Source organism: Lepus europaeus, chromosome 3 (genome assembly GCF_033115175.1).
Source record: "Lepus europaeus isolate LE1 chromosome 3, mLepTim1.pri, whole genome shotgun sequence".
Classification (NCBI taxonomy): domain Eukaryota; kingdom Metazoa; phylum Chordata; class Mammalia; order Lagomorpha; family Leporidae; genus Lepus; species Lepus europaeus.
This window is the reverse complement of record NC_084829.1, coordinates 33,904,164-33,930,086: the sequence shown is the minus strand read 5'-3', so window position 1 is coordinate 33,930,086 and position 25,923 is coordinate 33,904,164. Positions and strand designations below refer to the sequence as shown.

General features: G+C 54.4%; 2 protein-coding genes across 3 annotated transcripts; both read left to right on the top strand.

Annotated features, from left to right (window-relative positions):
- The first annotated feature begins 568 nt into the window (after positions 1–568).
- PSMB8 (proteasome 20S subunit beta 8) lies at positions 569–4,580 on the top strand. The gene is made up of 6 exons (XM_062187427.1): positions 569–1,188; positions 1,883–2,030; positions 2,192–2,303; positions 2,701–2,830; positions 3,510–3,714; positions 4,261–4,580. Exons 1-6 carry the CDS (start codon positions 679–681, stop codon positions 4,347–4,349), a joined length of 1,194 nt encoding a protein of 397 aa, XP_062043411.1. The 5' UTR covers positions 569–678; the 3' UTR covers positions 4,350–4,580.
- Positions 4,581–6,029: 1,449 nt separating this feature from the next.
- Positions 6,030–15,204, top strand: TAP2 (transporter 2, ATP binding cassette subfamily B member). Of its 2 annotated transcripts, XM_062185923.1 has the most exons (12): positions 6,030–6,173; positions 6,502–7,002; positions 7,091–7,205; positions 8,073–8,203; positions 8,417–8,622; positions 10,094–10,291; positions 10,453–10,581; positions 12,655–12,843; positions 13,091–13,264; positions 13,440–13,599; positions 13,970–14,106; positions 14,755–15,204. In XM_062185923.1, the coding sequence occupies exons 2-12, from the start codon at positions 6,510–6,512 to the stop codon at positions 14,932–14,934; spliced, it is 2,112 nt and encodes a 703-aa protein (XP_062041907.1). In that variant the 5' UTR covers positions 6,030–6,173; positions 6,502–6,509; the 3' UTR covers positions 14,935–15,204. The 2 variants fall into 2 exon arrangements, with proteins under 2 accessions (XP_062041907.1, XP_062041908.1); XM_062185924.1 differs by lacking the exon at positions 10,094–10,291.
- The last annotated feature ends 10,719 nt before the right edge of the window (positions 15,205–25,923 follow it).

Genomic DNA, 25,923 nt, shown 5'->3' with positions numbered 1-25,923 from the left:
GGCTCCCCGCCTTCGCGTTCCGCGTTGCCTCGCAGCCCTAAGTGCTCCCCGTGCCTTTTCGATTTCTCGTGGTTCCCCTGGCCCTTTCCCCACCGCCGCCGCGCGCCAGTCCCAAGGATGAGCGAGACCGGGAGCCACCAGCCCTCTGCAGGGCGCCGGCGGCCGCTCCAGCTCGGCCAGCCTTGCAGAGCGGAAAGACTAGCGAGAGCGAAGGCGCTGGGGCGCCCACATCTGGCCACCTCCCCGCTCTGCTTCTTCCCGCCCAGCTCAGCCGCTCAGAAGTGGCACCTGCCTGGGTAATCGCAGAGTAGCGGGCGCCCTTAGCTGGTGAATCCCCTCCTCTGGGGCGGGCCCGGGTGCTGTGACGCTGGCAGTTGCTGGGCAGACGACGTGGGCGCAGGTTGCAAGGAGAGGCGGGGTCTGGGGGCGTGGAGTGCGCAGGGCGCGGACCGCAGGGCGGCGGCTGGCAAGGTGTGCGGAGCCAGCGGACCCCGCAGCTCCCGCCAGGGCCACGGGTGTATGAGGCCGCGCCCTCTCCCTGGCGTCCCTGTCCCCACCCGCTGCGGGTCTGTCTTGTGGCCAGTTGTGCCGGGAACCTGTCCTCAAGGACCCAGTGCCCGGTCCTCCTGTCCCCGCTCTGTTGCTGTAAAATGATGCTCGAATGAACGCCCCCGGGGAATGGGCCCCCAGCCCTTGCTGACCTCCATACCTGTAGGAGACCCCACCCTATCCACTCCCGACCTGCTCCTCCGGGACCTGCCGACGTCTCTGACTGCGACCCTTCCCCAGGGGGCTTCCGAGGGCGCCTCTCGCTTTCCCTTCCCCTGCCTGCCCTTTGCCATCAGTCTCTCGACCTCGGTGCAGGCGGAGCGCCAAGCAGGTCCCCTGCAGGACAGCCCCGGTTCAGATACCTGCCAAGGCCTCTTCCTGGAAAGGGGAGGGGGATGCAGGAAAAATGCTGGTTCCCTCCCCCGCGGCGCTGTAGCTTTCGCTTTCACTTCCTCGTGCGAAGGCCGACGGATCTCCGGGTGCTGGGTGACCATGGCGCTGCTGGACGTGTGCGGAGCCCCGCGAGGGGGCCGGTCGCACTGGGCCGTCCCGGCGGCGGGAGACAGGTCTGGCTCGGACCCGGGACACTACAGTTTCTCCATGCGATCTCCGGAGCTCGCCCTCCCCCGGGGGATGCAGGTCAGTGCAGCGAGGACGCCCCGAGGGCTGCGGGCATGAGAGCGCCGAGGAACGGCCGGTCTCAGGGTCTGCTCTGAGCTTGCCCTGCCGGAGGCGGAGATGGGGGAGGCGGCGGGTTCCGTGCCGGGGTCCGCAAGCGCAGACACTGGGGCCTGGCGAGGGGGAGAGCCACGTGAGGCTGGGGGCCCAAGGTTGGGAAGTGCCGCTTAGGGCAGAGAGTGAGCAGTGCGGAGGGCGAGGGCGCGCCCCTGGGAAGGCGAGAGGGCACACCACGCACAGATCCCGAAGCCCCTTCCGTCGGCTTGTGGCGATCCGTGGTTTAGGGGTGCCCAGCGCCTTTCTGGAAACCTGGGAACTTGGGCGGCTGGCCGTGCCTCTGCGACCCGTCGCCAGCCGATGCAGGCTCAGTTACTTTAGGTCTCCAGCGCTTCTCCCGTAGTGCTGACTGTGGAATGGATCGAAGCTCTCCGAAAGTCACCATCGCTCATTTCCGTTGCTCTAGAAAATGCAAGGGGCGGGGTGTGGGGGGGTGCCCTGTGCTGCTTCCTTCTCTCAAGTCCTTTCTTTCTAGAGGTTGCTAATTGCCTGCTCTGATAGCTCCTACCAGCCTGGCCCCCATCCTTGGCAAAACCTTGCCCCGAGCCCGAGCCGTGGAAGCCGTCCCAGGTCTCCCTCTCCGTCCCCTCTCTTTCAGCCCACTGAGTTCTTGCAGTCCCTGGGCCGGGATGCAGACAGGAATGTGCAGATTGAGATGGCCCACGGCACCACCACACTCGCCTTCAAGTTCCAGCACGGCGTGGTCGTGGCAGTGGACTCCCGGGCCTCAGCCGGGAGTTACATTGGTGAGTGTGCTGTGGGGGGGGGGGCAGCACCTGGGCAGCTGGACACCCCCTGCAGCAGCAGCCCAGCATCTGCACCAAAGCTAAGGGTGACCCTGACTTAGGACACATGGGGGAGAACTATGGGGTCCTTCCTCCTCCCACAAGACCCCCTGTTCTTCCAGCCACCATAAGGGTGAACAAGGTGATTGAGATTAACCCTTACCTGCTTGGCACCATGTCTGGCTCTGCAGCCGACTGTCAGTATTGGGAGCGACTGCTGGCCAAGGAGTGCAGGTGAGCGAGGCCTCCGATCCCCTCTCCCCTTTCTTAGCTCGGGGGGGGGGGGTCTGTCCCTGCTGGTCAGTCACTGCTCCTCCCCCTTGTCTCCTGTGCCCCATGTTAGTGCTAATGGAATATTTCACAAACGGCCTTTGGGTGATAACGCCACCCAAATCCCAGCCTGTGCTCCCGCCCATACGCCCTGTACTCCATCAGCTATTTAGCACTGATGCCATCAACCTTGTGGGAGACTTGGCTTTTCAATTCCCTTGAGATTCTTCACATTCTAAAGCTTTCCCTGATGGTTAGCTCCTACCAAATAAGCCTCAAATGCCTATGTCTTCAATCACTTGCTGCCCCACTGAGCAGGGGAGAGCTGATCCTCTCAGTCCTGCCTGCCCCCCACCCCCAGGCTGTACTACCTTCGGAATGGGGAGCGGATCTCCGTGTCAGCTGCCTCCAAACTGCTCTCCAACATGATGTTCCAGTACCGCGGCATGGGGCTCTCCATGGGCAGCATGATCTGTGGCTGGGACAAGAAGGTGAGTGTGCTCCGTCCCCCACACTCCCCCCCCAAGATGAGACAGCCATGGTCCCCCCTCCCACCTCTGGAACCCTTGGTTCTGGGACTGTTCTAGTATTTGTTTTATAAATATAAATATAAATATTTAAAGCTTGTCCCTTCTATTACAATGCCTGATTCCAAGTTCATTTTTTTCCTTTTTATTTCAGAGGTTCTATGATTCTACAAAGTGCTGTCATAATTCAATCAGTTTTGAGTAATTTCATTTTTAAATTAGGCTAGTCTTTTACTTCTATTTTCATGAGTTTTTTTTTTTAATTTTGGAAATGTATTAAGAGAGAGAGAAATAGCTCCCATCTCTTCAAATGTTTGAAAAAGCTGGGGTTCAGCCATGGCTGGAGCTAGGAGCTGGGAACACACAACCCATATCCTCTACATGGGTGTCAGGGATTCAAGTACTTGAACCATCACCTGCTGCCTCCCCGGGTTTGGCAGGAAGCTGGCATCAGGGGCTTGAGCCTGGAATTGAATCCAGTACTCTGATAAGGGATACAGTGCTTTAACTTGCATCTAAACCACTGGGCCAAATACCCACAAATTAGAACTTTTGGATACATTGTTTTATGACTCAACGTTGCACCGCTGTTACTAACAGTTTCCTCTCCAGTTTCAATCTGGAATCTTCTTTCATTCTCTAGGGTCCTGGTCTCTACTACGTGGATCAGAATGGGACTCGGCTCTCGGGAACTATGTTCTCCACTGGAAGTGGGAAAACCTACGCCTACGGGGTCATGGACAGTGGCTATCGGCCCAACCTCAGCCCTGAAGAGGCCTATGACCTTGGCCGCAGAGCTATTGTTCACGCCACCCACAGAGACAGCTACTCTGGCGGAGTTGTCAATAGTAGGAGACCTGTGCTCCCACGGCCACATCTGGGAGGAGGGGAAGGAGCTAGGTTTTTTGTAGTTTACTTACAAGGGAGGGTGAACGAGAGAGAGAGAGAGAGAGAGAGAGAGAGAGAGAGAGAGAGAATCTTCCATTGGCTGGTTTACTTGCCAAATGCCCACAACAGCCAGGCCTGGGCCAGGCCTAAGCCAGGAGCCCTGAACTCTGTTTGAGCATCCTTCCTGGGTGGTGGGACTCAAGTACTCGCTGCCTCCCAGGGTAGAATCAGCAGGAAGCTGGGTTGGATGTGCAGCAGCTTGGCAGTGGGCGCTAGGACCGGGCACTCTGAATGCAGATGTAGGCGTCCCAAGCCGTAGCTTAAATCCGTTGTGCCAGGGTGCCCGCCGGAGAATGAGATTTAAGATCGTGAGACTCAGAGAAAGCTGGGTGGCAGGTGGCTTCCAGAGCCGGAAGTACATCGCAGCGCACAAAGGGGGTGGAGCACTTGGCGGGTGAAAGGTGAAGGGTGAAAGGTGACGCTGCTCCTTTCTCATTGGTCCGCAGTGTACCACATGAAGGAGGACGGTTGGGTGAAAGTGGAGAGCACCGACGTCAGTGACCTGATGTACCAGTACCAGGAAGCCAAGCAGTAATGCTGGTGGCGGCTGGCCAGTCTGCCCCCGCCCAGGCCGGGCCCACTCAGGGACCTGGGCCAGCTTAGGCCCCAGGAGAAGGACGAGGCTCAGCGCCGGACGGGGGGTGGCCGGGTGCACCCCCGGGTGTGTTCTCCGTGTCAATGAGCACTTGCTCTGGGGAGCCTTCTGGGTGCCCTGCTGAGCGCAATAAAGGAGACCGGTTATAGATGCCTCCGTGTTGTGGCTGCGAGGGGTGGGCTGTGGGGGAGGGGCCAGGAAATAAAGAGAGGCTAAAAAATGGGACTCCCCCCGTATTTCTTCCTGGGGTTCCCTTCACATTCAGGGCCCCGGGAAGGCTGGACATTGCCATGTGTGAGCTCTTATTTGCAGCTTCACATGGGCGAGGGTTCTTTCTAAAGAGTTCTGACCTGGACACACTGTCCTGGTCTGCTGTGAAGGGCTTGGGCTACCGGGAGAAGAGACTTGGAGCAGGTGCTCTGGACTTTGCAGAGAAAGACGAAAAAGCTCCCTCCTCACGCGTGTGTGTGGAAGTCGTAAAGGTTGTGCTAGTGACCCTGAAATGCACTCTGAAGATATCAGATACCGGGCGTCCAAGGGGACACGAGGGGTTCAGTTTCATGAGGTGTCACACTCCATGGCAGGTGACAGGGTGATGCAGTAAAGAGGGCTCCCTGAAGCGGAGAGAATGAGGAGGAAACACAGGACCCATATCAGGAAGGAGAGGCAGGCAGGGCCAGACTCTCTAATGCACTGGGTCACGGGTAGGAGCCCCGACCACGGAGCGCAGCACCTGGCCAAGAGGAGTCATTGAAAACAGGCAGTCCCACCTGCAGCTCTTTTCACTGTGGAGAGAGCTTTAAAATCCCAGAAGGACTGGGTTGGAGAAACGTTAGTAATCCCCGACTTCAAAGCTCCACTTTGAAGGGCCCACTATTTTCAATATCAAGTGACTCACTGGTATTCACGCCAGTCACATTTTAATCTGTAGGTTGGAATTCAAGGGATCCTCCCTCTGGGGACTTTTTTTTTTTCTGGAAACAGTTCTAACCTGAAGAGTCATTTTTAGAATCAACAAATCCTCAGATGGCTCTGGGTCAGGCAGCCCCATAGAAACCTGATTCCTGTTTTCATTACTGTTAATACGCCTGGAGACAAAGTGTGGTACCGGGACTTCAAGGTGCTGTGGTCAGAACGTGGAGGGCAGCCTCAGAGGCGGCTGAGCAGGTGCCCTGCTCGCGGGACATGGCTGGGCAGCACAGGGGCCTCCTCCGTTCACAGCCTGTAAGCGGGGAGCCCCGTCGGCCGGGTGAGAGTGGCTGGGACCTTCCCTCCGGGAGAGATCCTTCGGGCTTTCCCCTCATGGTGTGGCTTATATGAGCTTGCATGGCCTGTTAAGCCAGCTTGAAGCTGGAGGTGGTTAACTCTGAGAACAGTCAGTATTGCTGCAACTACAAAACATCCCAATCCTGCGAACAGCCTTGTTTTACCTAACGACGACGGAACACTTCGGCAGTTTTGCATTTCGGAGTAACGGCCGCTAAGAGCAAAAAGATTCGCTGCGGGCTGGGGCGGCGTGAGCGAGAGCTGGGAAAGGCAGGTGCAGCGGGGGACGCAGGTCTCGCGCGCCCCCGCGTGGCCGCTCGCGCAGAAAGAGGGCGTGGGCCGGGAAGCGAAAGCGAAACCCTAGAGAGCTCAGGGCCCCCTCGCCGCCAGAGCGTCCTGGGCCGACCCAGGTAGAGAAGGAAGTTGAGACGGAGGCAGGGGATTTCAGGGCTCAGTCCCTGGCCCTTAAGAGAAAGTCCTCCAGGGCCGCCGCCGCCGGTGAGTTCGTGCGGACAGAGGCCTGGGGCACAGACGGCACTCCACGCCCTCACCCACCCCACGCCCCTGCTCCCCATCCCCGGGGATCCTGAGGGGTGTGGAGGTGGGGTAGCCTGGACCTCTGGGGTCTCAGGAGCGGGTGGGGCGGGGTCGGGAGGACTTTTTTTCCGTTAGTACTGGGCTGAACGGGGACGGCGCCCGTATGGGAGTCGTGCGCTGCTGAGCGCCGGGTCCCACGTCTTGCAGGGAGAGGCTGGGGCCAGCCGGGAGCTCCGGACGGGGGCGAGGATTGGTTATCAGCTCTCCAGTTTCTCACCTGTACCCTTAGGTCGCGCCATGCCGCTCCCGGACCCGAGACCCTGGGCCTCGCTGCTGCTGGCGGATTTGGCCTTGCTCTGGCTGCTTCAGGGGACGGTGGGGGCTTTGCTCCCCCAGGGGCTTCCAGGACTGTGGCTGGAGGGGACCCTGCGACTCGGGGGGCTGTGGGGGCTGCTAACTCTGGGAGGGCTGTCGGGGCTGGTGAGGACCCGGCTACCCGTGCTGTGCCTGGCCACGCCACTGTTTCTCTCGCTGAGGGCCCTGGTCGCAGGGGCGGCGAGTGCGCCCGCAGCCAGGGTGGCTTCCGCGCCGTGGAGCTGGCTGCTGTTGGGCTACGGGGCGGCCGGGCTGAGCTGCGCCGTGTGGGCTGTGCTGAGCCCCCCGGGAGCGGCAGAGGGCGCTCAGGCCCGGGAGGACAGCAGAGCGTTGATGTGGAGATTGCTGAAGCTCTCCAGGCCAGACCGGCCTTTCCTCACCGCCGCCTGCGTCTTCCTGGTGTTTGCTGTTTTGGGTGAGTGGGGAGGATGTTGGGGTCGGAGGTGGGCAAAAGCCCTTTTGCACCTGCCCACACGTCTGTTTCCCGCTCGGGCCTCTCGCAGGGGAGACCGCAATCCCTCACTATTCCGGTCGTGTGATTGACATCCTGGGAAGTGATTTTGAGCCTGAGGCATTTGTCAGCGCCATCTTTTTCATGTGCCTCTTCTCTGTTGGCAGGTAGGTGAAAGGCAGTTGGGCCCACTTGCTAGACCCAAATCTGCAGGGCCCTTCCCCAATGCTAGTTTCAGACCGTTTCTTGCCCAGATACTTAAAATAGGCGTGCATGTACTTAGGTCCATCTGCTTCATTCATCCATCCATCTGTTCTGATTGAGTGGCCCTCGTGGACCCAGAACTCCCAGGGTATCACACTGCCTCCTGGTCTCAGTGAAGTGGCTCCCTCCTCTTATTCCCACCCACGTCCGTGCCTTCCTCCCAGTCCCACACCAGCCTCACCATTTTTGACTGCTTTCTCACTTCGCTCACCAGCGCCCGGTCCCTCATTATTTCGTGTCTGGCAGTACCCCCAGCTTCTTGACCGTCACAACTAAATGTGTAGCAGAAACCCATGGGACACCTGCCTGTAGGCGTTAGTGTTGGTCCAGCGGCAATTCTCCAGGCATGATCGTGTGGGCAGCATGACCCCAGGCTCTGTGGACAGGGAGGGCAGGGGTTCATGGCTGCAGTTCCTGCAGAGGAGCATCAGTGGCTGTCAGGAGGATGCTGGGGCAGGGGAGGAGAGGCCGGGATCGGGGAGAAGCCTGGAGGGACGGTGCATGGAGGCCAGGCCAGACGCCAGCACCGGGCTGCTTCTCTTCCCAGTAGCTCTTGTTTTCCCTGGTGTCTAGCACAGTGCAGACCCCATGAACCCTTGTGGAATTGTGCCTACTGTAACATGGCTCCCACACTCCCTTTCTCCTTGCTCCGTTCATGCTCCTCCCCTCCCCCTCGATTCTCTGTCTCTTCTCTCGGCTGCTGTCTCTGATTCTGTGTTTCTCTTCCTTCTGCTCGCACCCCCTCGCCCCTTCTCCGCCCGACCCCGTAGCTCGCTGTCTGCAGGCTGCCGAGGAGGATTCTTCATGCTCATCATGTCCAGAATCAACGTGCGGGTCCGGGAGCAGCTCTTCTCCTCGCTGCTACGCCAGGACCTGGGTTTCTTCCAGGAGACTAAGACAGGTGAGGCCTGGAGTCCAGGTCTGCGGTCCCCCCCCCCCCCCCCCCGGCCGGTACCCTCCTGCCTCCATCCAGGCACCAGGGCCTGGGGCTCCTCTTGACTCCCTTGGAACAGAGTAGGGCTGCAGCCCCCAGGCTCTCTGCGGGTGGAGGGACAGGCAGGAGGGAGCTCCGTGGGGGGCTCCGTCTCCTCACCTGCGGCTGCGCCCTCTCCAGGAGAGCTGAACTCACGGCTGAGCTCCGACACCTTGCTGATGAGCCGCTGGCTGCCCTTGAACGCCAACGTGCTCTTGCGAAGCCTGGTGAAAGTGGTGGGGCTGTACAGCTTCATGCTGCACGCGTCCCTCCAGCTGACCTTCCTCTCTCTGCTCGACGTGCCCCTCACCATAGCAGCTGAGAAGGTGTACAGCAGCCGCCACCAGGTACTGGACACGGAACCCTGGGGGGAGAACAGAGCGTGGAGGGGAGTGCGATTCCACGTTTGTAGCTAGAGGACCTCCTAGAGAGAGAGAGAATCTCTTTTCAGTGCTGAGAGTGGAAAGGAGAGTGTATGTGTAGACTGCAGCCTGCTTACCCAGGCATCCACCAGGGGGTGTGGGAGTTCAGAAGATCATGACCCCGTGGGGGTGCATCTTTCCCAGAAGATAATGAGGTTCCTTCCCCCCACATGGGATATCTGGATTGAGTCCCCAGCTCTTGGCGTCAGCATTGGCCCAGCCCTGGCCGTCTCAGGCATCTGGAGAGTGTACTAGCGGATGGGAGTTCTCTCTGTCTTTGTCTCCCCTCTTCCATGCATTTCAGAGAAAATGAAAATATTTCAGAATGAATTTTTTATTAGCATGCACTACTTGTGTATTTTTATGGCATAAAGTGCACCGTCTCAGCATATTTGCACAGTGTAAATCAATCGAACCAGGCAGCCAGCTTTTCCATTTCCATGCCTTTTGTTGTGCTTGGGGTCTATCCCCTCCTCGCCTCCAGGTTTGCACAGCACAGGGAGCATTGCTGAGAACTCTAGGCACCTGCTGGGCTGTGGGAAACTAGAATTTGTTACTTCTGTCTGCTATCCCCTCCCCCACGGGTCCCAACCTCTAGAAATCACTGTTCTGCGTTCAGATCAATTATTAAGATTATTTTTAAAGCTTCCACATTTGTGTTTTTCTGTGTCTGGTGTATTTTGCTTAACATCATGATCGCTAGCTAGTTCCACTAGTTTTGCTGCAAAGTTAGGGTTTCATTATTTATTTATTTTACGAAATATTTACTTATTTGAGAGGGAGAAGGAGTGTGACCATCTTCTGGTTTGCTCCCCAAATGATGCCTGCGATGCCCACAATGGCAGGGGCTGGGCCAGGCCAAAGCCAAGAGCCAGGAACTCACTCTAAGCCTCCCACGTTGAGTGGTGGGGACTCGAGCCATCACCTGCTGCCTCCCAGGGTGTGGGTTCAGGTACTCTGGTGTGTGACGAGGGCGTCCTGACTGGCCGGCTTAGCCATTCAGCCAAGTGCCTGTCCTTGGATTTCATTCTTTCTTAGGACTGAATAATATTCCTCTATGCGTCTGTTCCACGTTTCCTGTGTCCATTCCTCTGTGGATGGACACTTAGGTTGATTCCATAGCTTCTGTTGTGAATTGCACTGCGGTGAGCACGGGAGTGCAGGTGTGTTTCTGATATGCTGACTTGATCTCCTTCGGGTGTAGACCCAGAAGTGGGATCTCTGGGTCGTAGTCTGGTGTTTGGGGACCCTCCGTGCTGTTCCTCACTGTGGTTGTGCTAATTCCTTCTGGAGGGGAAGAGCAGCTTGCCATGTTCAGATAGCTGGGCCGGAGTGAGACCGGGGCCGGCTGCCTTCCGCTCCCGCGGCCCACCTGTCCGCTGCCCCACTTTGCCAGGCGGTGCTGCTGCAGATCCAGGACGCGGTGGCGCGGGCAGGGCAGGTGGTGCGGGAGGCCGTCGGAGGGCTGCCGACCGTGCGCAGTTTTGGGGCTGAGGAGCACGAGGTCTGTCGCTACAAGGAGGCCCTGGAAAAATGCCGGCAGCTGTGGTGGCGACGAGACCTGGAGCGAGCCCTGTACTTGCTCCTGCGCAGGGTGAGGTGGCCGGCGGCAACGGAGGGACCCCAGAGGGGGCAAGGGAAGGCTAGGGGAGCCGAGAGCTGGTCCTCAATCCCGCAGGGGTGGGGCGGGGGGGCAGGGCGGGGATGGAATGGGGAGACCCCTTCTCAGCTCACCGCGTTCTCCTCCCGTCCCAGCTGCTGCAGCTGGGGATGCAGGTGCTGATGCTGAACTGCGGGCTGCGGCAGATCCTGGCTGGCGAGCTCACGAAGGGCGGGCTGCTCTCCTTCCTGTTCTACCAGGAGGAGGTGGGCCGCCACGTGCACGTGAGTGAGGGGCCCGCACGCGCTCTTTTCTTGTGGCTTCCCAAGCTTTGGACTTTATTTCTCTCCCTTAAACATTAAAACAACACTAGGGCTGGCGCCGTGGTTCACTTGGTTAATCCTCCGCTTGTGGCGCCGGCATCCCATATGGGCGTTGGGTTCTAGTCTTGGTTGCTCCTCTTCCAGTCCAGCTCTCTGCTGTGGCCTGGGAGGGCAGTGGAGGATGGCCCAAGTGTTTGGGCCCTGCACCCACATGGGAGACCAGGAGGAAGCGCCTGGTTCCTGGCTTCGGATCGGCGTAGTTCGGGCCGTAGCGGCCATTTGGGGGGTGAACCAGCGGAAGGAAGACCTTTCTCTCTGTCTCTCTCTCACTACCTACTCTGCCTGTCAAATAAACAAACAAACAAAAACAAAAAACCAAAACATTGAAACAACACCAAAAAACCAACTAATTTTGTCCTGGAGAATTTCAAATTCATGCCACAGAAAAAAGAGATAATATAACAAACCTGTGTGGCCCCATCCCTTGTTTTAATAATTTTCAGTTTGTGTTCAATCTTGTTTGATCTGTAGCCACACCCACTTCCTCACAGCTGTATTATTTTGAGGCAAATCTAAGAAAGTAATAGTTTCCTATGTAAATATATGTCTCTAAAATACAAAGTTTTTTTTTTTTTTTTTTTGACAGGCAAAGTGGACAGTGAGAGAGAGAGACAGAGAGAAAGGTCTTCCTTTGCTGTTGGTTCACCCTCCAGTGGCCGCCGTGGTTGGTGCGCTGCGGCAGGCACACTGCGCTGATCTGAAGCCAGGAGCCAGGTGCTTCTCCTGGTCTCCCATGGGGTACAGGGCCTAAGGACTTGGGCCATCCTCCACTGCCTTCCTGGGCCACAGCAGAGAGCTGGCCTGGAAGAGGGGCAACCGGGACAGAATCCGGCGCACCGACCGGGACTAGAACCTGGTGTGCTGGCGCCGCAGGCGGAGGATTAGCCTAGTGAGCCACAGCGCCGGCCAAATACAAAGATCTTAAGTGTATAGTTACAAGCCTATTGTCATACCAAAAAAAAGGCCAATAATTCCTCAAACTCATCAAATACACCCAGTGGTCAAATTAACAGTTGTCTCATACATGCAACAGTTGCTTGAATCAGAACTGAAATAAGATTCCACATAGTGTGACTGGCTGAGAAGTCTTTTAAATCTCTCTCTCCTTTTCTCTCTGTTCTTCCCTTCCTCTCTCCCTGTTGCACTAACAAAAATTTCCCTATTACATTTTATTTGTTGAACACATAGGTTGTTTATTCTGTAGAGTTTATTTTTAATGGCCTGGATTGAGTTAATTGAGTCCTCGTGGTTTATTTATTTATCTATCTATATATTTACTATTTATGGGGAGGAAGACAGAGATGGGGCCTGGGGAAGAGAGAGTGAGAGAGAATGAGCTCCCATATGCTGCTCAGCCCTCAAATGCCATATGCCTGGGCTGGGTGGCAGGGGTTGGGGAAAAGCTGGGAGTGGGGGATGCAACCCAGGTTTCCCACTTGAGCCACAGGCATTGCCTCTCAGGGTCTGCATTAGCAGGAAAACCAGAATCAGGAGCTGGAGCTGGGAATCTAACTCAGGCTCTCTGATGTGGGACTGGGTGTCAGAGTTACAGAGAGTGAGAGAGAAGGAGGGGGGAAGCCAGGAGCCAGGGGCTTTCTCCTGGTCTTGCAAGGGGGTGCTGGGGCCCAAGCACTTGGACCATCTTCCACTGCTTTCCCAGGCCATAGCAGAGAGCTGGATTGGAAGAGGAGCAACCAGGACTAGAACCCGGCGCCCATATGGGATGCTGACGCCTCAGGCGGAGGATTAACCCGCTGCGCCATGGCCTTTTAAGTTGCGAATGCTGCCTGTTGGCACGGCCCTTAGATTCCATCCGCGAGTCCAGCTAAGGGTAGAGAATCCGCTTCGGGCGAGGAAGGGGAGAAGCCTGGCTGTGGGCAGAGGGGCCGGGAGTGGGCGAGCACCTGGGAGCTGGTTCCCCAGTGGCGTGTGTGTGTGTGTGATCAGCCCCACGTGCCCGCCGCTGTCTTCCAGACGCTGGTGTACATGTGGGGGGATATGCTGAGCAACGTGGGAGCTGCTGAGAAAGTATTTCGCTACCTGGACCGGAAGCCAAATCTGCCCCCAGCAGGGACCCTGGCTCCTCCCACGCTGCAGGGGCTCGTGGAATTCCAAGACGTCTCCTTTGCATATCCCAGTCGCCCTGACCAACCTGTGCTGCAGGTGCCTGGAAGAGGCCACGGCGGGGTGGGGTGGGGAGCCTGGCCCCCTCGCCTGCGGCTGCTCCTGTGGGAGGGGGAGTCCATATCCCAGTCGCCCTGACCAACCTGTGCTGCAGGTGTCTGGAAGAGGCCACGGCGGGGGGGAGCCTGGCCCCCTCGCCTGCGGCTGCTCCTGTGGGAGCGGGAGACGCCAAGCCGGCGTCCTGAGGGAGAGGAAGCAGGCCCTTAACTCTTGCCTGGTTTTCTAGGGGCTGACGTTCACCCTCCGTCCCGGGGAGGTGACGGCGCTGGTGGGACCCAACGGGTCTGGGAAGAGCACGGTGGCCGCGCTGCTGCAGAATCTGTACCAGCCCACCGGGGGGCGCCTGCTGCTGGACGGGGAACCCATCTCAGAATACGAGCACCACTACCTGCACCGCCAGGTGGGCGCGGTGGGAGAAGAGAGCCTGCGGATGAGAGAGAAGCAGCGCCTGCAGAGAGAGGACGGGGGATCGCGGGCGGAAGCGCTGGGGGTGTCTGGCGGGAGGCAGGCGAGGAGGAGAGGGGCCCTGCCCTGGGGCTTACCCGTGACCCTCTGCGGCCATCCCCTGTGCACAGGTGGCTGTGGTCGGGCAGGAGCCTGTGCTGTTCTCGGGTTCCCTGAGGGACAACATCGCCTATGGGCTTGCGAACTGCGGGGATGACCAGGTGATGGCTGCCGTGCAGGCTGCGCGGGCGGACGACTTCATAAGGGAAATGGAGCGTGGGATATTCACAGGTATTGCGAGCGCGGTGTGCCTGCTCCTGGGGCCAGAGAAAATGGGGCTTGCTCTGGGCTGAGCGCTGTGTCCCTGAAGCGGGATGCTTACTGTTTCCCTACCCTTTCCTCTATTCCGACTCCCCCCCTTCTCTGGCACCCTGAATTCTTCAGCCTGTCTGTCTTGCTCAGGGGTCTTTGTGCCCAGGGGGTGGTGCAGACAGCACTCCCTCCACACAGCAGCTTGCGCAGGCCCTCAGCCCCGGGAACCTCCTCCCACTGGGCCCTCCTCCCTCCTGGCTTGTCCTAGCCGTGCTCGCCCCTCCTTGTGGGGAAGAGGAGTGTTGTGGTCACTTGTAGCTGAGGGAGGGGATTTCTCTGGCTTCCTCAGATGTCGGGGAGAAGGGGAGTCAGCTGGCTGCGGGACAGAAGCAACGTGTGGCCATCGCCCGGGCCCTGGTGCGGGACCCACGGGTTCTCATCCTGGACGAGGCCACCAGTGCCCTGGACGCACAGTGTGAGCAGGCTGTGAGTACTGGCGTGGGAGGGTCGGGGGCGGTGGGTCCTGGGGGCATGCTTGGTGGCTGTGGCAGGGTGGGGAGAGCAAATGGCCCATTTTGGGAGGGAGTCCGGGCCTTCCTGGGCACGGGGACTGGAATGGAGAGCAAGGTGCTGTGGGACACTCTTGGTTCGGCCACTGCTCCCCTTCCTGTCCTCCAGCCACAGCCGAGAGAGGAGGCAGTGCTGGCCTTTAGCCACCACCCCTTCCCACACCTTCCTCACCCTAAGTCACAAGAGATGGGTCCCTGCTCAACTGTGGTGCTGTAGCAATCCGTTTTCCATCACTATAACAAACTAAGACAAGCTGTGAATGAAAGAGATGTATTTGGGCCCACGGTTTGGAGGTTCATAGGCCTCCTGGTGAGGCTCGGGCCCCATTTGTCCTTTTTATAACTAGCCCTCTTCTGAGGGTCCCCCTCCAGCAACCTAAGGACCTCTCACGAGCTCCACTTCCTGAGCAGCATAACTGGATTAATTTCCAGCCTCTTGGTACCATCCATTTACGACCTGGGGAATGAAACGTCGGCATGATGTCTGGAGCCAAATCTTGTTCAGTGCGTAGCAGGTGTCTATCCCATTCTCCTTTTCTGAGGCCTGGTGGTCCTCTCCCTTCAGCTGCAGGACTGGAAGTCCCAGGGCGACCGAGCGGTGCTGGTGATCGCCCACAGGCTGCAGACGATCCAGAACGCCGACCAGATCCTGGTGCTGAGGCAGGGAAGGCTGCTGGAGCCCTCCCAGCTCCGGGAGGGCCAGGACCTCTACAGCCGCCTGGTGCAGCAGCAGCTGCAGGACTGAGGCCCCGGGGGCCTTGGGCCCTTCTCCGCGCTGTCTCCGTGACCCACACTGGCTGCTGCCCTGACTTTCCCCGGGGCTGTGCCCTGGGTGGTTGTTCCTGGAAGCCGAGGCATGGTGAAGATGTGGGTGCTGTGTGCTTGTGGTGGGGTGGGGATGGAGGGATGGGGGAGTCAGAGAGAGGCTGGGATGTGTGTCTGGAAACCTCATCTCTTTGGTGATTAGAGCCTCTTCAGGTACAGAACAGTGTACTGTGCCATAATAAATATATTTAAAATATTTTCCTGAATACATGCGCAAGTAAGTGTACACTCATGGAGAAAATGTGGAGAAGTACAAAGAAGAGCAAAGCTACCCATTGTTTCACTTCCCAGAGCCACAGTTGCTTGTCGGACCCTCGCCAGCAAGGGTCCAACGCAACCAGGACACGGTTACTGTTTCTCGGTTCTCAAGGAACTTTTACTTGTGGGTGCAGAAGGAAAGAGAAGGAGGAGCTCCAAGCCCAAGTCCCAATGTCCCTTTATACCCCAAGTCCCGTGGCGCATCCGCTCCACAGCCAATAGTGGCTCTCTTCCCGTGCAGTTCACACTGGTATCGTCCAATCAGATGAAAGGGCGCGTATAGTCTCAGGTCAAAAGTTATCTGTTTCACCTGGTTCTTCCTAGTTGTTTATGCAGAGTCCGTACTGCCTCAACTTCATCTGTTTCACCTGGTTCCTCCGAGTTGTTTATGCAGAGTCCATTCTGTTTCATCTGTTTCACCTGGCTGTTTTCGTGGGCCTTGTGGTCGACCGATTGCTGCAAGCTATGCAGATGAAGAGGTTCTCACAGGTGGCCAGCCTGCGGTTCCCCACAGTTGCTCTTTTGCTGGCCTGCCTGTTAGTCCTCTATCTGTTCTTTGAGATACAAACTTCCTATATGACATAAGTATTCATGGTACCTTTTTTTTTCTTTTTTGTCAAGATTTATTTAATTACTTAAAGGCAGAGTTACAGACAGGCAGAGGCAGAGAGAGAGAGAGAGAGGGAGGGAGGGAGAGTCTTTCATCCATTGGTTCACTCCCCAGATGGCCACAATGGCTGGAGCTGGGCCAATCTGAAGGCAGGAATCAGGAGCTTCTTCCTGGTCTCCCACACGGGTACAGGGAGCAGCCGGGACTTGAACTGGCACTCATATGGGATGCTGGCACTGCAGGCGGCAGCCTTACCCACTAAGCCACAGTGCTGGCCGGGACATTACCTTTCTGTGTCTTCCCCAGTCTCGCCAGTGCCTGATGTGGGGGAGCTAGAGTATGCAGAGTCAGAGCACCATTCCCAGGGCTAACAAGACTGATAATAGCAGGAATGAGAGCTACCGTTCACGGAGTTTCAATACTGGTAGTGACTATGATAGACTTTTTTTCATGCATTATCACTTTTCAACCTTATCCACAACCCTATGAGGTTAATGCCCCCATTTTACAGATAAAGAAACTTTGCCAAGGTTACACAGATTCAGGCCTCACCCCAGAATCCACACTCTGAACCAAGAGATGGTATTGCATCTCATGTTCATAATCTGTAGTCCACACTCAGAGCAAGCAAACCTCTGTTGCTTCCGGCTCCCGAGTTTCCAGCTCCCGATAGCTCTGAGCCATTGGCTTCTCTCTGGTCCCACTGGTCCAGCCTTCATTCACAGTCCAGAGGATCTCATCTCCAGAGAAGTTTCCCTCCATTTGGTTCTCTCCTCCAACCACCCTTTCTTTCCAGAAGGCACGCAGGAAGGCGTCACTCCCGTGAAGCCCGCCAGGTGCGCTTCGTCCCGTCCTGCTCTGATCCTTGCAGAGCACACACGTCTCCCAGCCCACCTGACTCCCTGTCCCTTCATGCCCAGGTCCAGGCACAGCAGGTTGTTGCTGTCCCGGGTACCATCGTGCCTCCGTGGGGTGCAGTTTTCTTGCCCGTTCCCTGCCCCACCCTCCCCTGATTTTCTACAAGTTCAAGATTTAACCCAGGTTCCAGGCAGAGTGGACAGTGAGAGAGAGAGAGACAGAGAGAAAGGTCTTCCTTTACCATTGGTTCACCCTCCAATGGCCGCCGTGGCCGGTGCGCTGTGGCCGGCGCACCGCGCCGATCTGAAGCCAGGAGCCAGGTGCTTCTCCTGGTCTCCCATGCAGGTGCAGGGCCCAAGGACTTGGGCCATCCTCCACTGCACTCCCGGGCCACAGCAGAGAGCTGGACTGTAAGAGGGGTAACCGGGACAGAATCTGGCGTCCTGACTGGGACTAGAACCCGGGGTGCCGACGCCGCAGGCGGAGGATTAGCCTAGTGAGCCAAGGTGCTGCCCCCAGGTTCCAATCTTCCAGGAAGCCTTCCTTATTTCCTCAGGCTGGAGAGGGTGCCCTTCCCAAGTGCTTCTGTTGCTCCTGGGGCTCAGCACAGCTCTCACTAAACCCCACGCCCAACACTGGTCCCATTCTTATCTTTACACCAGGCTATGGGCTCCAGGGCACAAGGCCGTGTATCTTATTAAATGTTTTTATTTGTTGCCTGGCCCGGGGCCCACATTTACAGAAGACAATGAATTAAATGTCCCCTGGATACATGAATAAATTCCAATCCTCCCTACACATCCCAGCCACTGAGCATCCAGTGCTGCAAACATCACTGGTTGCTGGGTGGGACTTAACCCTGGAAGGCTCCCATTCTAGGAAAGAGAAACTTTCACATTCCCGGAATCAGCAGGTACTTTCCAGTGCTGGCAGTGACCTTGTCAGAACTACTGTTGGTGAGGCTGTTGTTTTTCCTCCTGCCTGGCAGGTGTTGGGAGCAGGGTGAGGTGAGGGTAGGGACTTTTCTCTTGCAGACCAGCCTTTGCCTTATCCTGCTGCTGCCCTGCTGCCCCACACCCAACTTCCCTCCCAGATTCCACACTGAGGGGATGAAATAAGCACCTGGAGAGAGAGAAGCCTGGCTCAACTCCTTCCTCTCCCCCACCAAATGTCCTTTCTCTGTTTGTAGAATTCCTGCATCTGCTGCCTTTGTGGAAGCTGGAGCCCCTTGTGGAAGATTTTGGTCTGGAAAAGTCTTTGCACAATTGCACCCAGGGATCATAATAGTTCAAACCTGAGAGGCACCTTAGAAATAATGTAGCAGTCACATCCTCACAGATAGAGTGACTGGCCTGAGATCACACAGGTAATCAGTGACAGAGCTGAGAGGGGAATGCATGCATCTGAGAGGCAGTACAGGGGTTGCAATAGGTCTTCAGGTCTGCAGGGGTCCCCAGACTTTCTGATCTCAGGGGGAGGCTCCCAGGTGCCTTATGTCAGGGACACAGAAGGATGTGTCCTGATCATTGCAGTGTTCAAGCTGGCCAGACAGCTCAGCCAGTGCGGGCTGGCTGGCGACCACAGACACCAGTCATTCCAGTTTGCCCCACAGTTCCTTTCCTGCACCTTTCCTGCCCCCATCATCGGTTGGTTTCCTCCTGCTGGTCCCTGCCAGCGTGCTTCCCAGCCAGCCAAGCTCCACCTTTGCAAAGGAAGACAGGAACGGAGAGAGGAAACCTTAGCAACTGAAAACACTGCCTATCCTGCCGCCCTGCCCTAGATGGAAACGCCACTGAGTTTCAAGTGCTTTGTGCCCTTGTCTGGTGGGCTGATCTGTGGGAGTCCACATGGTAGCTGTGAATCAAGAGGAGCAGACCCGGAGTTGTCAGAAAGAGGGAGGGCATAAGGGAAACAGATCTCCCTTGGGTTTCGCTGCTCCGCGAGTTAAAGGGGTCTGATGCCATCTAGTGGTCCTCTTTGAACCTAGCGCTTTGCAGAATCTTGTGAATTAGAATCACAAATATCAATGGTCACCCACTGGATGCTGTTGGTGTGTGCAATTGCTGTGATAAATGCCCGACATACGTGTTATGTCTTTGTTATGTGGCAGGTATTATTATCCAATTCTAAGGATGAGAAAATGGAGTTTTAGAAACATTCCCTAAGTTGCCTGGGGAACATAGCTTGGAAAACGTGAAATTTGCCCAGATTTTTGCAACTTCTCAAGAGACTTGCCTAGATTCTATGTATCCACTTGTCCTCACACTATTCTATTTTTAAAATATATGATATATTAATTTATTTAAATAGACAATATATAAATGTAGTTTACAATTCAAAACACACACACACACACACAATCTTCACAGGAAAGTCTCACTCCCATCCTACCCCATGGTTTGCATGAGTGACCCATGATCCAAGCTTCATGTTTATCTTTCCAGAAAATATTTAATGCATATTTTGTGTGTGTGTGTGTAATCCCTACTTTCAGAAATAGCAACTCTGTAAGTCCACTGTTCTGATCTGAACTTTGTTTTTAAAAGAGAGATGAGAGAGAGAGAGAGAGAGAGAGAGAGAGAGAGAAAGAGAGAGAGAGAAGGAGAAAGAGAGAGAAGGAGAGAGAGAGAGAAAGAGAGAGGAGAAAGTATCTTCCATCTGTTGGTTCATCTTCCCAGAAGGCTACAATGGCCATGGTTGAGCCAGGCTGGAGCCAGGAGCCTGGAACCCCATCCTTGTTTCCCATATGGGTAACAGGGCCCCAAGTCAGCCATCCATAAGGGAGATCAAAGAAGGGTTTGCTGATCAGAGCCCCACAAGCTTGGGCTCCTCAGCTCCCTGTGGATTCTCACCTGAGTTTGTTTTGGACACTTGAAGTTCTAAGTATTTCTTTGGTTTCTCATATCCTTTCCTTCGAATCTTTCCTCTCATATGATCACTTCCTGCAGTGTGAGACTCCAGCCATCCCCGACGGAGGAGTAAATATTTTGAGCTGGCAAAATCCTTAGCCTTATAAATCAGTTACGCTGTAGCTTCTGTTTTAATTTTTTGTCTAGCAACTCGGACTACTTTTGTAACTTCTCCAAAGCAGTTAGGGTTATGCTTCTGGTGATGGGAAGGACAAGAAAGAAGACATTTAATTTAAATGAAGAGCTTATTTCACTTTTAAGTTACTAAGGAAGCAGTTGAAATATGTGTCAGGCAATAGAGAGAATACCGATTTTATATCACCCTTAACAAGCAGCCACACATACTCACACCCAACCCCTCTCACTTTCCAGAGAAAGGGCACAGAAAGAGGAAGAAAGATGCAAACTGCTAGGTAGAATATTGCAAAAGGATTCTAGCACAAATGTAAAACCATGTAGGGGGAAAAATCACAGAAAAGCCCGTATTTGTTTTAGGCAGCATTCTTAAAGTCAGAGAGGAAGACAAAGCTAAGGTACCCCACCCTATTTTTCAATATAGTAGAAGGCAAAAATAAAAATGTGGGAGAAATGAAGCCGACCACCACCTCTCCCAGAGCTGCACGGTCTCTTTGCTGAACTGAAGAGCCCAGACCTTCCACTGTGGACACCGACACCGGACACAGTAAATGACTCAGAAACTTGTGGAGGGAGGATCAGATGCCTCAGGGCATCCAGGATGTCTCAGAGGCTGTTGCAAGGGACCTTCAGAGGTCGTGACTAAAGCTGAGTCCTCTTCTCTCTGTGCCTGGAGCCAGTTTGGGCACCGTTGCTTGCGTGCTGCTGATCACGGATTTCCTTCTGTCAGATAGGATGTGACGTCCTGATGGAGATCTGTCCTGCCACCAAATACTTACAACAAACTTCAGTGGGTGTACCCTGTTGCGCACCTTATCACCACAGAGATGCTAAAGGTATAGGAATGAAGGTTTCCTGGGTCGCTAAGTATGAACTGTGTTCTGATGGGAAAAGCACAGCCCGGTTCTGGACCTTGGACTCATTTCTTCCTCACTTCATCTGTCAAAGGGAGACAGCTCAGCTTCTTAACTCTCGGTTCAGCATCATGGTGCCCAAGCTTCCCTCACCCGGCTTTGCCATCGAATGCCTCCTCTTCCCTCTGTCTCCAAACAGAAGCCTGGTTAACCTGTGTGCTCCGGGCCCTGCTCTTTCTCATGGTTTCCCCTTGATCTCTGGGAGAACCTGCAGAAGCCTGGCCATGGTGTTGCCCACCGAGGAGGGAAACGGGCTCAGACGTGTGCCTCTTCTCCCCTCATGCTTCTGCTGCTTCTGATCATCTCTGTGTCACGTTCCCATCTGCTCAACCTCCAGAAGGGCGATTTCTCCATTTGCAAAGGAGATACAGGGTGTGGGACAGACCTGAGGAAGTTGCCACTCAGTTGCCGAGCTCCCTCTGACTGCCGTCTTTGTACACAAGCCCTTCACATCTCTCACATGCAGACCTTAAGAACTCATGGGAGAAGGGGGAAACCTGAGGCTCCTTCCGGTACCTGCCGGTTCTCAGTACCTTCAGCTTACGGTGTTCAATATGTGAAGCTACTCTATTTTGGGCTGGATGTCCTCAACACCACAGCTTGACCCAACAAACATGAGGCTACTCCAAAATGCCCATGGAGTGGTCAGCGTGGGAGTGCAGCAGGTTAAGCTGCTGCATGTGCCGGTTCAAGTCCTGGCTACTCTTCTTCCGATCCAGCTCCCTGCTAATGTGCCTGGGAAAGCTGCAGAAGATGGTCCAAGTGCTTGGGCCCCTGCCGTCCACATGGGAGACCTGGAGGGAGTTCCAAGCTCCTGGCTGGGTTGCAGCCATTTGGGAAGTGAACCAGAGAGTGGAAAATATTTTTTCATGCATCTCTTGGCCATTTGTATTTCTTCATTTGAAAAATGTCTATTTATATCCTTTGTCCATTTCTTAACTGGATTGTTTTGCTGTTGAGTTTCTTGAGCTCCTTATATACTCTGGTTGTTCCTCCTTCATCTGATGCATAGTTTGCAAATATTTTCTCCCATTCTGTTGGTTTTCTCTTCACTTTGTTTATATTGCTTCCAAAGTAATTTACAGATTCAATGCACTCCCCATCAAAATACTAAGGACATTCTTTACAGAATAAGAAAAACAATCCTGAAATTCATACGGAGGCACAAAAGACCCTGAACACTCAAAGCAATCTTAAACAGCAAAGATAAAACCAAAGCATTACAATGTCAGATTTCAAGACACACTGCAGGAGTATTATAACCAAAACAGCATGCTACGGGCATAAAACGAGACATGCAGACTGACAGAACATACTAGAAACTCCAGAAATAAGCCCATGCATCTTTGATAGGGGAGATTTTTGTTATTGATTCAATCTCTTTACTCATTATTAACCTTTTTCATATTTTCTGTTTCTTCATGATTCAGTCTTGGTAGGTCATATGTGCCTTGGAATGTATCCATTTCTTCTAGGTCATCCAATTTGTTCATAATACTGTACTGTAATCTCTTGTATTTCTGTTGTATCAGTTATAATATCTCTTCTTTTGTTTCTGATTTTACTTACTTGGACGTTCTGTTTTCTTAGTCTAGGTAAATGTCAATTTTATCTTTTCCAAAAACCAGTTATTGGTTTCATTGATCTTTTCTATTTTTTCTATTTCTATTTCTTTCTTTTTTTTTTTTTTTTTTTTTTTTGCTGTTCTGGCCTTTATTTTTTTCCTTTTTTGAAACTTGGACTGAATTTGCTCATCTTTCTTTAGTGTCCTGAGGTGGGCCATCTTCTACTGCATTCCCAGAAGCATTAGCAGAGAGCTGGATTGGAAGTGGAGCAGCTGAGACTACAACCGGTGCCCATATGGGATGCTGGCACTGCAGGCAGCAGCTTAACGCTCTAGGTCACATTGCCGGACCCTGTATTTGCTCTTTGGATACTGTCTCATAAATCTGTAAGATTTGTTCTTTCATTTTCATTCCTTTTTATTTTTTTTTCTTTCCTGATTGTATATTCCCAAAAAACTTTCCTAGTCTCACAGGTTCTTTCTTCTGCTTACTTCTCCCATTGATGCTCTCTATTGTATTTTTATTTAATTTACTGTATTTTTCAATTCCAGAATATTTTTTATAATTTCAATCTCTCTGTTAAAATTAGTTTTAATAACTTATTTCTTGATTTAACGGAATTGTTTATCTGTAGTTTTTTGAACTTCATTGAGTTCTTTAATGCAATTTTGAAATTTTGCCAGATTGTTTGTATATCTCCATGTTTTTGGTATCATACATTAGTAGACTGTTCTGTTCTTCAATGGTGTTGTTTCCTTGGGTTTTCTGTTTCTTGGGGTCTTTTGTTGATGTCTGTACATTTGAAGGAGGACTCGCTGCAGTCTTTGAAGACGGGCTTTGTCTGGGCAAACCCTTCACCAGTCAGCCTGTCCAGAGAGTCTAGACTGGCCATCTGGTGTGGCTCACTGGCAGGCTTGCAAGTGGCGGTCCTTGGGAAGGCTTGCCTGGTCCTGAGTCCTGGGTCCATAGGGACTGGACTGGAGTTCAGTTCTGCAGGGCTAGTCCTGGAGGCCAGGCACTGGGATCAGTTGGGGTGATCCTGGATCCCGGGTATGCTGGAAAAATTCTGGACCCTGATTCCTCTGGAACCAGGCATTGAGCAGTTGGTATAGAGGCTGGGGCTGCTTGGTGCTGTGGTGGATGTGGAGTCTTGGTCCAATAGGGCTGGTTGGGAGCCTAAGATCTCAAGTTCTGGCCCTGTGGCCACTAGTGCTAGCCTGAAGGCTGGGAGGACAGGCCACCAACGGGGCTGGTCCAGGTCCTAGAGCACTGTGGTCTGGCCTGGGACCTTGGTACACAGTGGCCATCCTGGAGTCTATGCCTTGGAGAGCTGGCTCAATGCTGAGATCTTCTGGAATGGACCAGGCTCCTGATACGTTGGCCTGTGCTTTGACTATAGGTCTGTTGGAGCATGGAGTCACGGAGTGAAGCACAGAGGGTGGAGCAAGGGTGCCTGGCCCAGCACTGAATAGGCTTGGGGCCTCTGTTTGCAGTGCCTACTGGTGCTTAAGGCCAGCAATGCTGACCTAGCACTGGGATGGGTCTGAAGGGGTTGGCTTGACACTGGATGGGCCTGGGATCTGTATTTGTAGGTGCTGAGCTGGCAGCTGAGTTCATGGATACGGCCTGAAGTCTAGGTCTTCCAGGGACTAGCTTAATATGGGGGGCAGTCCAGAGCCTGGGGTCACTGGGCCACTCTAGTTTGAAGGCGTGTCTGGATCCTAACTCTGTGGAGATTACCTTGGTAATGGGGCAGACCAGAGCCTGGAGCTGCTGAGCCCAGTCTGGCACTCAGGCACACCCAGATCTCAAGGCCACCAGGCTGGCCTAGAACCTGTGGCTGTGAGATCCTGCCTGGCATGGGGCAGGCTTGGAGGCTCAGTCCACAGATATTGTCCCGGAGCCTGAGACCTCAAGAGCTGACCTGGTGCTGGTTCAGAAGTGAATGCACCTGGTGCCAACCTTGCACTGGATATGGCCCAGAGCCTGTGGCTACTGGGTTTGGTTGGCAGTGGAGCAGCCCAGAGATTGAGTCTACCAGGCCAGGAGATTGTGCCTTGGTGGCAGTCTCAGTGCTGGGTTTTACTGCAGTGTCTGGTGCTGGAGTGTGAGGTGAAGTCTGGTGTTCACATCTCTTCCTTCTGTCATGCACAGGGTCTCTGTGCCCACACAGTGCTGCTTGGGTTGGGGGAGGGGTGACATGGGTCATGCAAAACAGTGCTTCCTACTCTCTTCAGTGTGTCTCTTATTTCTGTGCTACACCTTCGGTGCTGTAATTTCTAACTTGAACATATTTTTGTGCATGGACAGTTGTTCAAATTTGTGTTTCTGTGGGCTGACAAGTGCTGGAGGGCCCTATCCTGTCATCTTGCTGACTGCGGCCCCCAGCACTGTCTTATTTTCTATTTTTTCAGTATTTTATTCTTTTGAGAATCTTCTTCATATTCCTTTTCTTTTCACATGACTCTCCTGGCTTTCGGGAAAGTGTACTCTCCAGGGTATTTTCTTTTAAAATTAAATTTTAATTTATTTATTTGAGAGGTAGAGTGACAGACACAAGAGAGGGAGAGACAGAGAGAAAGCTCTTCCATCTGCTGGTTCACTTCCCAGATGAGCAGCCAGGTCTGGGCCAGGACAACGCCAGGAGCTTCTTCCAGTCTCCCATGTGGGTGCAGGGGCTCAAGCACCTGGGCCATTTTTCACTGCTTTCCCAGGCCATAAGCAGAGAGCTGGAATGGAAGAGGAGCAGCCGGGACTCGAACCAGCACCCATATGGAATGCTGGTGTCGCAGATGGAAGCTTAGCCTACTACACCACAGAGCCGGCCCCCTCTAGGTTATTTTCTTTTTTTTTTTTTGACAGGCAGAGTGGACAGTGAGAGAGAGACAGAGAGAAAGGTCTTCCTTTTGCCGTTGGTTCACCCTCCAATGGCCGCCGCGGTAGGCGCGCTGCGGCCGGCGCACCGCGCTGATCCGATGGCAGGAGCCAGGTGCTTATCCTGGTCTCCCATGGGGTGCAGGGCCCAAGGACTTGGGTCATCCTCCACTGCACTCTCTGGCCACAGCAGAGAGCTGGCCTGGAAGAGGGGCAACCGGGACAGGATCGGTGCCCCGACTGGGACTAGAACCCGGTGTGCCGGCGCCGCAAGGCGGAGGATTAGCCTAGTGAGCCGCGGCGCTGGCCTCTAGGTTATTTTCTGTCTTCTGTTCCTTGATAACCCTCACTAACTCCTCTGGAGGCACGCTTCAGAATATTGTCCACTCTCCTTTGTTTTACACACCCACTGGCAATGGCAGCGCCTCCATGGGAAGGGAGACCCGTTGGTCAGAGCAGGCAAGGGGCAGCACTAGATGAGGACAGCAGGATACACAATGGGCAACCTGCCCAGCTATTCTAGGACCCCATACAATGTGGAGTATCTTTTCCCTTCTTCTTCCAGCCCCTTTCCCATGCCTGAGCTACTGTCAGTGATGCTGCAGTAAACAATTCTTGAATGATATAATGCAACTCTATGGTGTTCTACCCGGCACCTAATGATGCAAAGCTCTCCTGTTTTGATTGGTTGTCAGTCTGAGGAGTTTCCAATCCCGGGAAGGCAAGAAAGCGATCTCTACTCTTAATGAATTTTTTGTTGACGGAGTGATGTGGGGCAAGCTCTGA